The 12,290-nt window shown below is 30.6% G+C and overlaps 1 protein-coding gene across 1 annotated transcript in view; it reads left to right on the plus strand.

Moving 5' to 3' along the window:
- LOC143200255 (neurotrimin-like) overlaps positions 1-5,712 on the plus strand; it is a 328,665-nt gene extending 322,953 nt beyond the window's left edge. The window contains exon 10 of the mRNA XM_076410681.1: positions 4,004-5,712. Coding sequence (XP_076266796.1) covers positions 4,004-4,149 — 146 coding nt within the window. The 3' untranslated portion in view covers positions 4,150-5,712. The remainder of the gene's footprint in view (positions 1-4,003) is intronic.
- Positions 5,713-12,290: the final 6,578 nt, after the last annotated feature.

A 12,290-nucleotide genomic window follows, 5' to 3' on the forward strand; every position in this document is an offset into this window, starting at 1 on the left:
CAGTAATCAGGCTTGGTAAAACCGGATGACTTTTGGAATGGTGTTCTAATTCTGTAACACAAGTATTATAAATTGCTATAAAACAAAATTTGTTTGAAGATTATAGTAAAGGTAAGAATGAAAAATGATCATATTTTTATGATACACTTATACCTTTCTGATTTTTCAGATAAATCAAATAATAATAGTCAAAAAAGATTAACAAAATGTAGATGTTGAAATAAAATGTCTGGCGTTTTTAGGATAATATCAAATATAATTAATAGAAAGTCTGAAATAAATTCGTAACATAAGATTTGAATCTCTATGATCTACCATTTCTTTATCTAAACAAAACATAACTGGATAAACGAACACAAACGCAATATAAATAACATATTAAAACAAAAATTAGAATAAATATAATTTATTTTGACATAATATTTATATGTAACATATTTTTAGAAAAGGAGACAACTATACCCAAATATTGATTCCCATCAGTTTGTTGGGTTGTATTTATATCCTTATTACATTTATATATTTTGTGCTTCCCTCTTTACGCCTACTCCACCTTTTGTAAGATTTTATTAATTTTCCTGACTCATATTTACTCGTTAAAGTGTTAAAAAATAAGAAATTATATTGGATATTTGGCAAAACATATTTACTTTTTACGTTTGGTGGGTGGAAAGTATTGGTTGTGTTTCTATTCTACGTATTGCTTTTGAATAATTTTTTGTATAATTTTCTGAAATATTGCCTATATATCCTTAACTATTTCGATTTGAGATTCTTGATGGATTGCTTTCAAAACTTAATCTGGTTTAAAATAAATGTGCTTAAACAGCGCACAGGCCTTTTGCTATTTATCTATTAATCATCTTGTGTTATTACTTCCTATTAAATTGTCACGTGGTAACTATTGTACACCTCCTCATTTTTCCACGGATTATTTTAGTCTCGAATATTGCTCCATGAAAATACCTATTTTGTATGATTTTAACATCTAATTTATAAATGGTGTTCTGATTATTTCTATCAATTTTTAACTTTATGCGAATTTTGGTAACCTTACCTATATATTTTGAGCTAAGTTGACCCAAATATCAACGATGTACCCTCAAAACGGTAAAACAATAAATAAATTATAATCTCGTTATAAAATCGTAAACAAAAAAAAAACACATCCAAATTCCACAAATAATTTGAAACCTTGCCCGGTGGATTAATGTAAAATTAACCTAATTAAACAGAAAACAAACAAAAACAAATCAATTAGTGACTGAGAAATGTTGAGCTAATGTCGATGCAAATTTATTCGGAATGTTCCGGCCCCTAGGCCGGGCTGGATGATGGCGGGAAAGGCCAAAAATGAAAACGCGAAAACATGCAAAATTAACTCGCACTTTTCAGCTTCTATATTGCGAATTCAGGAAAGCGCTAGTGATTAATTTAAGAGCTTCTGTTTATATTAAACAGGCGAACAGGTTCGAAGCGAAAGAATAAAAGCTTAAGTGTCGGAAAAAGATTTATAGATTTTAGGAAATCCAGAGGAAGTAAGTAGAACGCAGGTTTTTACATAAGTTTCGATATCAACGCGTGGTACTATTATTTATATTGTTTTTTAATAATACTAGTGTATATTATCGATGCTACTGTTTGATATATACTTAACAAATAAAATCACAAGAATGTACTAATCACTACATAGTATAAAACAAAGTCGCCTTTTCTGTCCCTATATCCCTATGTGCGCTTAAATCTTTAAAACTACGCAACGGATTTTGATGCGGTTTTTCAATAGATAGAGTGATTCAAGAGGAAGGTTTATATGTATAATACATGCATAATATACTAAGGCAACATTGCTAATTTTAGAGGTTTCTAACGTGATGTCGTAAATTAACCTATTTTTTTAGGCTTATTTAGCAAGTAGCAAAAACGTTGCCTAACCCTACGAGTTAGATCAAATTAATGTACTACAGTATTGTACACCATAAAAAGGTCTACAAAAAAGTCCGCGATGGTATATGTTTATCTTTTAGGGATAACCCACATTAACCATTTTTATTGTTTACTTTTTACGTGAGAAAATGGCTTATTTACGAAGCTATTTTAAGCAATACGGCATTAATCCTTATCGAATTAAGTACCTTAAATACAGTGTGCAATTAATATAGATCAATATGCTTCCTTACAGCATGTAAATTAAACAAATATTTTCGGAGATTTACAAATTTAAAATTTGCGTTTAAAAATGTGTAATGTAATAAAAATTGTATGAATTTAGATATTCCAAAGATAGCAGGAAATCTTCATAGTAAGTATAGGGGAAGAGGAATTGTTTTACTTCAAATTTAATGCGTGCAGGCCAAGGGCAGTAATGAATGAACCAAAAATACTGGATCGATTTTAATCATGTTTTCATTGAGTGACATAGGCATATATATTTTATGCCCGTGCAAAGTCGGAGCGGGCCGCTATGTTTTTATATATAACGTTCATATTTTTTCTGTAGTGTATTTAATTTAGTATCAGCATTGCACCCGTGCGAAGCCGGGGTGGGTGGCTAGTATAAAATAATGGAGGCACAAATATAATTCCATCTTATTAAGTAAACGCTAGCCACTTCTTAGTTTCGGCCAATATAGATATATGTGGTTTAGCATTGTTTTGATGACAACGTAACGCCTCCACTATGAATCAATAGACATGATGATACATAATAAAGAAATACAAATATATTGATTTATAGTAATAATATAGAAAAAATAGATTACAAAGATTTATATAATATGTATGTTAAGATTTTAGCAGGAATGGAAGCAGGAAATTTAAAAACTAGCCATATTAAGTCAAGCACCAATGAAAATCGTTACGAAATAGTGACGTCACGTAACATTTCTTAATCATCATTTCCGCATACTAGCCTTTTCGGCGCATTTTACATAGCTGATAGTAACTCCAACACAAGAAGGTTTAAATTTTATACATTTGACAACGGATGTTTGATTTTGTTAAACTGTTAATTAGCAGCTCTGTGGAACGAAAAGCTATATCGGATATTGTACCAAAAGATCTTGTTATATTTGGGAAATAATACATAGTAATATAAGAGCACGAACCCAATATTTCCTCAAGTACTTTACAAAATCTGTATAATCTGTAATATGCCTCGCTTAGTTTTATTTGACTTTACTTGATTTGAGTGACAATATTTTGGTTCAATTATTCGAAATGCTTGAAATGAACGCCTGCTATAACGCACACATACCAATCTGTAAAACTTGTTCACAAAAAAAATACATGATAAATCAAATATATATTAGTACCCTAGCCTGGTGAAGTACAACTTATCGAATTATTTAAAGGGCAGAAAGTCATATTTGATATTAGCTTTTTATTAGGTATATAAATGCGTATGTAAATAACTATCCGAAATATGTGACTAACTAGAGAGCCGCTGCTAGAGTCGCTGGTCCGTAATTCAGAACAGGATACGTCTAAATAAACAAAATGATGTCGAACAAAAAGTAATTTCTAATAACAAAACTTTAAATAAATGTTGATTAAGTGAAACCAAAAAAGCATAATTTATTTCTTTCAATTTTCTTCGTCCCCTTCAAAGTAACCCCCCAAAGTAATATATATGCTTTCATAATGGCATGTTTTGGGACCTTCCAAATAATTGTTAAATTTAATTAAGAAATGGCTTTATTTTTATAAGTATTTTTTGGAATGCGGTGTTAATGGCAATCAACCCAAAGTAATGTCTTCTGAGCGGCTTTTTTTATTTTAATTGTTAGCCAGCCCAGGAAAATTTCAAAATTGTTGAAAAATTGTTCGGTCTGATAAAATATCCCTTAAAAATTTAGTAAAAAATTCATCAAAAACCAGTGGTATATGAGTAGACACAATTTCCTCATGACGAAAGTAAAAGAGATTTAATTAATATATATGGTGAAATATATAGTTATAAGAAATTTTCATTTAAATGATATTCCACTTTATACTGTTTCAGATTCCAACCAAAGTCATTACAGAAACAAGGCTGATCTGCAGGAGCTGAATCAGGATCGCAGTTCCACTTTGGCTTCTACAGGATCCAGCATATCTATTTTAATAGGAATTTTTCTAACGGTATGTTGGCCGAAAATTTTGTACTGAGTGAGATAGAATGAAATTATTTGAGGAGTTTTCGATTGTTTGATCGGGTAAATTTGTTTTGAAAAACGTGCCTAATCATTTTTAGCAGCAAAACAGTTAGTAAGTTCAGTATCTTAAAACATGTCCATCATGTTTTTATAAATTGTTTAATTTTTTAATAATATAGATACGGCTGCTGTGATATTATAATATGTAATATAAAACTAAAAAATAAACCAAATATTATTAGTAGTACTAAATAAACAATAACCTGTTGTATTTTGTATAGATAGGCTAACAGGCATCATAAGCAAAAATTGGATGAATTTTATGGTGAATAATTTAGACCATAGCTTCGTATTAACATTTTTTTGATTCAGAAGAAATATTTCCATTTGAGATATGCAGTATGAAACTAACTTTATATTATATGACCCCCGATTCAAATGTTAGTTAAGAGTGAACTAAATGGTCTATATATTAAACTCTTCCCGATAGTTAAACTGACTAATAGTCCGTTAATATAATATTTTACTATAACATGAAATATCTCTGGGAATCTGTATTCAGTAAAATCTGATTAGGACGATTTATTGATGAGTTAAGTTAATTAATTTTTTTTAATCAAATCAGCTATATATAAATCAGAATATAATAACACTTCCAAAATTCTAATTCTGTAAAATTTGTTGAAATGTTGCCACATTATTCAACTATCCCATGTTTTAAGGAATTTCTGTTTTTCGACCATCAAGATCTGTCACTTCTTCTTGAAATTAACTTTCAATGAAACAACACTGCTTAGATTCATCATGCTGATAAGATTATTGAAATCAGCGAAGGCATTAAACATTTATTTTGTAAAACTGAACTCCAGTACACCATTTGTTAGATTAACTTCCTGTCTAATACTGTTGCTAGCACAGATTCAAAAATAGTTTATGCTACTTTAGAAATGCTTTCCCCCGTACCTTTACCCGGGTTTGGCTACACTCTATGGGGTTGTTATATTCAAATACTGACGAGGTACTCTCTCTTAAACCTAATTTCATTCACTGAGGTTGTCAGATCTGTAAATTTGTTGTAGTCTCTTAATAAGTATCATTGCTTTTTATCATTGCATGTACATCTATAAATTATCATCTTATCACTTTTAAACTGACAAAAAAAATACAGTGATACAGTACTGCTTATATAGTACATACACATATTATATAATGGACTTTCCAAGAAAACTCTCGAACATGAGTATAGTACTCGCGTTAACGAAACCACAGTTATATTGAATCTATTGTGCCCATACATCATAAAAATATGATATATAAAAAAAAGAAAACATAGTTGTAGTAAAAAATATTTTAAAGGATGAAGCAAGACAATTAAATTATTGTGTTTCGTAATGACTTGTTCTGACAAAATTTTAACTAATACTTAACGTTCGAATATAAAATTATTCTGGGGCGATGAAGTTAATTGGCCCATTTTTCCAAAATTAAGGTAACGCTAACACATCAATTATAAATTGCCATGCTCGATGGAATATTTCTTTTATTTATTTATTATAGTTTATTAGAGACTGTTTAATTTTTTTAGAACCGTCACAAAAGAGATATGGATCACAATTTTTGATGTTGTTGCTTTTTCTCAGTCCAATAATACAAACATGTAGTTGTATTTTATAAACTACTTAAATGAATGGTGGATGAAAACAGTAAAATTCAATCAATTTTTGCTTTGATATAAAATATTCTAAAAAGCAATACCAAATGAGTTACAAGGATTATATATGTTTACATTATAAAACCATCAAAAGGCAATGTAATTTACTATACTCTGAACTGCATAAATAAAATAAGATTAGACTTAATTTAAGATCAAATATTCGCTGATAATTTCTTCCTATATTCTGTTTTCGTAGTATTTCAAAAAACGTAAATTGTTCTAAGAACATTTACTGCTTCTGGTATATTTTTTTACCGTAAATCCTTGACTGAGCCGACCCATTTGAAATACCCTCTCCTGCTGCGATTTTATTTATTCTAACAGTGGGACAGTTTCCTGTGGAATTTCCCGAAATTCGCAATCCGCCATTGTGAAAATGGGAAATGGAAAATGATATACGGCTAATAATTTATTCGTTTTTTTTCGCATAGCCTTAGAAGAGATTTATTGGGTGCTTTTTTCTATAATCTGTTTAGTAAGCAGGAAAAAATATACTGCGGACATATATGTGTATAAACCGTTTTACAAATGAGTGTATTTATAATTCGCAATTCTTGAATAAAATTGATTTGTAGCCATTGTAACTATAAAATAGGAATGGACAATTATTAATGAACTACTATCTAAACAATATACCAATAATTGGTTTATTTCGCCATACTTCAGCAGCTCCTGCGAATATCGCTTTTAACTTAACATCAGTTAATATAGTTTATCGAATTTAAATTACACCAATAACATTTCCTATTATATTTTCAAACACACTTTCAAAACACTTTCCTATAACATATTCAAATTTAGGTTTATTAAGTTACAGCCACATACTCTTAAGATTAGCATATTTCAGTGCAGGTTACAAACATCCAGATATAATCTCATGATCTATAACATATTCTTAAAATAACACTGACAAATAATATATCAAATAATAAATACTATATAATAATATATGGCTATAAAATACTATGAACAAATTACTTGATTAAGATTTTAAAAAAATTATCGATTTTGTTTACAACAAATATTGAACGGTTTGTTTATTTGCATAATCATTAGTATTAAATAATATATATTATAACTACATAAAACGTGAAACACGGAACATACTGAAATTTCAGATGATCACCTCATTTTGGAAATTGGCAAATACAGCATTCTATATATTCCAATGGCTTAATTAAAATGCGTATTTGTATCTGATATGCCTTTTATCGGTATATTGTGGATTCGAAATTATTAAAAATCTATGAGAGTTGTAAATTTCCACAGGCGATGAATATTACGAAATGTAGAGATGTTATAGTGGAAATTAATTGACAGCAGACTTGTCATCAGCTGAATAATTAAAGGCTTATACGGTCAACAAATTTATCTTTTGCATGATTATTTAACAAGAAACATCTCAATTGACTCTCAAAAAGATACAAAATATGTCGCGGGACTAGTAAATTAACTTTTTGGGTGAAAAAAGAGAAAGGAGTTTTTTAACGGAAAATTATTGGAAAACAAATATCTTTTGTTAGGTTTTCGTAATTTTTTCTTAAATAATTTAAATTATATGTACGCACATAGCTAGCGTATAAGGGCAAATAATATTTCGTTTTCTTTTGTCTGATTATACATTTTCTTGTTCAGTTTTCTGAACGTGTATCGTCTGTCTAGTAGATATGATAGGATCTGACTAATTCTTAAAGATTTATTAGCGAAATATAAATATATTTTGAGAAAAACTGCCGTAAAAGGCTACCAATAGAGCTAAGATGGTCAAAGACGTTTTGAAAAACTATCTCTAAAGTTGTTTACTGATTTTTCATGAAGATAGCTAAGGGGATTTTAGCTCTGTGCGAGAAGATGTAGGAGGATAAAATAAAATAAAATACAAAAGATGAGAAGAAAATTGGGCATTGTTACCTAAGAGTCGCTGGTGATACATCTATGCTCACTGATGATATTGACTTAATGCCAAATGTTGGCTCGAATGATATCAAAGATTAAGGCCTCAGGGTTGTCAGATATACATTTCTGTTGGTTTGTCAATACTTCATGCCTCTCGTAGGTATTCAACATCTGGCATAATAAGTTTAGGTATTTTGTAGGTCTCTGTAAAAGACATAGGTCACTTATGCTAATCAGAATCGCCAGGTTAATGTAATTTAATGAGAAATGGTTGAATATTTTTGCATAAGAGCTATTTCTGATTTGTTTATACTTCTATTTACTGTAACTTGAGTAGTTTCAAAACTTTTAAGTAATTGTCAGCTACATGAACAATATTAAGATATCACCAATAAAACACTTGAATTCAATAGTACTGTATTACTAACAACAGTCGCATGAACAGGTCTCCCCATTGGGTCAACAATACTTTAACAAAACAAATCAGTGTTGGATCTTCAATTTTTTTCTTGATACTGCATATGGCAAAATTGAGATTAATAAATAATATCTATTGAACTTTTATTCACTATCTCATAAACAAAATTCCCTCAAGAACAAATATGTATGTCTAGTATTAAAGTATATATTACTGATATCTTATTCTTTGTTTTTTAGTTTTCTTAAATATTTTAAACAATTCTATAGTATTTTTAGATAGGTACAACCTATATATATGTTAGAAGACTACCATTAATAAAATCAATATAAAATGTTAAAGCATTGTTGCATTATGGAAGAATTCATTTCCGTAAATGTCATATTTTATACTTCTAAAATAAAATCAGGCATAGGAAAATGCATCTATTTTATTCAAGAATTAATAACAGTTTATTTCGAATATACTTTACCAGACATTTTGTATATATTTTGGTCGTAATTGGTCACATTCACAAATTGTTTGTCCACAATATGTTATATGCATGAATAAAATGCGCTTAGAGATTTGTTTGCTGCAAAAAAAATAAAAGTAAAGAAATTGGCTCCCAGTGGTTATTATGTTTTCTGTGCTGTTTCATAAAGTGACCAATTTGGACTATTACAGATAACATATATACATGAAAAATTATCATTTGTTGGTTAAGTGGTGTTTAGTATTTGTAAATATATTTGTAGTATTATGCTGAATAAACAGAAAGCTGTTTTCTATGCTGTTTGTTTCGATCGATTATAATCCCGTTTGATTTTTTCTTTCTTTTATTTTTCGAAAAATACCCTTCATTCCTTGTCTTCGAAAAACATCTAATTGAATTCCTGCGCTGACCGAAAAAAGTCCCCTTTCCTGTATCGGAAAGTTTAAATAGAAAGAATGTTGTTTTTTTTGTGTCGCAAACTGAAGAAGAAAAAAAAAACACAGAAATTTGATTGGTAGACGTTTTTCATTCCTATTGAAAAGGGTTCAACGAGGTCGCAGACTGAGAGTGGGCATCTGGCTGTTTGGCGAATGGATAATAATGGTAAGTATTTTTTTTTGGCTGAGTTAAATTTATATCATTAGGAATTTCCACTGAGTTACCCAAGGGAATTATTAGCTTTTTTAATTAAATTTTATTTTCGTTAAGTAAAATTGATATCGAAAATATATTTTTGCAAATAACAAACAAGGTTTTGTTTCAACTTATACACGATCAATACGTGCACTACCAGCTCTGAGAAATATATTTTTCACTATTAAATACGGTATATAATTCTGAATCTTAAATCTATTCCAAATTTTATAAAAACTGTTAGTTATATTAGTTCAAATTATAGCTCTATAATTTATTTTGAATAAGGGAATAGTGAAGGTGTGATATGGTGCTTTATCTTAACAAAATAACTCGTCGATGAGGTTTTTTATTCGAACACTCACTGCTATTTTGTGGAAGGAATTCGCACGAGAACTGAAAACATTGGTTCAATAAAAACTTGTTTATTTCGATATGAAATAATAACTGTGGTCGATGGGAACATGAACAGAATATTAGATTAGGTAAAGGAAGGTTAGGTAGCGCTGTGGAAGTGGTACTGTTACAAGGGGGTAGAGAAAAGAAAAGAAAGCGAGATGTCGTCGTGGTGGTGTAGGAGGCCAGGCACTGCATGGAACCAATCCCTCAGTTTTACCAACCTTTGACTTTGATGTAGCTGGAACGTACCTCTATGTGATGCAGGTTACGGAGTACAATCGCAATCACGCAATGAATCGCCCATGGACTGTTTATGAGATGGGGATCCCAACCTGAGTAAGGAGTTTTACGGGATCAGTTGCTATCGAAAATGTAAAAGGACGTCGTTCGTCTTGGTGTGTTCCGATTTGTTTGAGGGTACCTATAAATGTGGTGCCTTACGTGTTCCGTTTCGTGGTGGAAGGATGTTCATGAGTTGATATCATGTATGATGGACTTCTGTGGTGTTCGTGCATCAGTCTCGAGGGATAACATCGACCATGTGATGTTGATGGGTTCCGTTCCTCGTGCTAACCTTCCATGCACGTGTCAGGTACCTGTCGAGTAACTTATGTTGACCTGATTTACCTGTTAGGCACTTCGATCATGTCGGTGTCACCAATTGTAGGAATGTTCGTCTGGTTAGTCGGAATATGTGGCTGTCGATGCGATTGTTTGTCCGAACACTCACTACTATTTCGTGGGAGGAATTCGCAGGAGAACTGAAAACACTGTTTGAATAAAAACTTATTTATTTCGACAGGATATTAGGTTAGGCAAAGTGCGGTAGCGCTGTGGACATGGTACTGTTACAAGGGGGTAGAGAAAAGACATTTGAATTTGGATGTAGGTGAATGCGTGGTGGCCTAAAGAGTTCTTGAGCTGTATCATTTGCAAATGTAGCTGTAGTAATTTCCTCCAGTTTGGGTATATCACTGGTATAGATCAGATAGATGATATGTCCCAGTACCCTACTGTTGGGACACTGCTGAGTACGTTTCATTTTAGATTACCTATTCTCTTAATTGTTTTAAAAATGGAATTTAAGAAAGTCTTTTGGACACACATAATTTTATTATATTGTCAATATATTGTCAGCATTGTTAATGTATTGTTTTGGAAGCATTAGTGCCAAATTTTTGTGAAGGCTCTCCAAGGTAACTAATGAAATCTTTGTATGCTGATTTCTTATATAATATTTTGACTGTCATCTCTATATAGGTCTTGTTTAGATCTCTAATTTATTACAGACTTTTTTAGTTTTTATGCGGGCTAACACAGTCCTCTATATAATTGCTTTGTAATTTTTGTTATTCCTAGTGGCCCTGTCATTTTGTGACTGGTTATCTGGGTGATATCTTGCGAGAAGTTAAAATCAAAACATTTCCCACTCATAAATCTATGTTTATTCGTTGTTTCATATTCAACAAAGGCTAAAATTCAAATTTGTTTGTAAAAGTTTTTATAAATATTATAATGATGGTGTTTTTACTATAATCTATTATATTTGGTGCTTATTATCGACGTGGCAAAGTCACTGAATAAAATAAAAGAGCTAGCTCAAAGACCTACTGACAGTATATTCCTTTCATCCCCGGTTAGTATAGAATGTAAATATTTAGAGCCCTCATGTTGATCCTTTTCACAATTATATAAAGGCCAGTGAGATGAAAAAAATTAACTTACTAGCCAAGAATGTATACTCGAATCCATGAGCTAGATTCAATAAAAAAATTAAATAGCCTTAAGCCAATATATTTATTTGGATAATTACACTTTTTTCTTTCCTTAATTCCTTAATGAAACTAACCCCTCAAGGTAATTATTAAGTTGATGACGCTTTAACAAATTTATTCTTACTTGGGCAATAAATTTTACACCAAAATTCCTCGTGTGTTGAATATCGGTTAATCCTCTCTTAATAGATTTCAGGAGCTATTATTTTATTGAAGCTGCAACTATTGAAAAGAACGGACAAGAAGAGAGAAAGGAAAAGTATATAGGCATTTACATAGCGTTTATATATATATATATATATATATATATATATATATATATATTAAATTTTTAATTATAGCCAAATACTTCTTCGAACGAAAAATATTCTGCATTTCTTTACTATCTGTGCATCCGGTTACACAACACTTCCTAGACCTATATTTCACTTTACTTTTTATACTATCCACTTATATATATACTAATGAACTAATAATTTAATCTCTAAATGCACTATTTTATATATCAGCCATACTGAAAATGGCGTTAAAAATAAATTAGCAACAAACGTACCATAGAACCGAAATGAGCCAACAGATCCCGTCGGGGCTTATAGCGTAGCGATTAAAGCAAGTAATAAGTTAAAAGTAGCGTCATCTAAATGTTGGACGTCGCGAAACACTTCACCAAAATTTCCGATAAAGTTAAATATCTATTTTATTATATTTACATTGAACTTTTCTCCACACTAATATACATAGAGTTCCAGGCGCGTTTTTATATAGTGGTATCCGCCAAAGGCCTAATCTACCTATACCATACAACCACCTATACTACCATATCCACCATATGTATTTAATTATG

Source organism: Rhynchophorus ferrugineus, unplaced genomic scaffold (genome assembly GCF_030347505.1).
Source record: "Rhynchophorus ferrugineus isolate W39M unplaced genomic scaffold, kcgeb_rfMv2 rfM1, whole genome shotgun sequence".
Lineage (NCBI taxonomy): Eukaryota > Metazoa > Arthropoda > Insecta > Coleoptera > Curculionidae > Rhynchophorus > Rhynchophorus ferrugineus.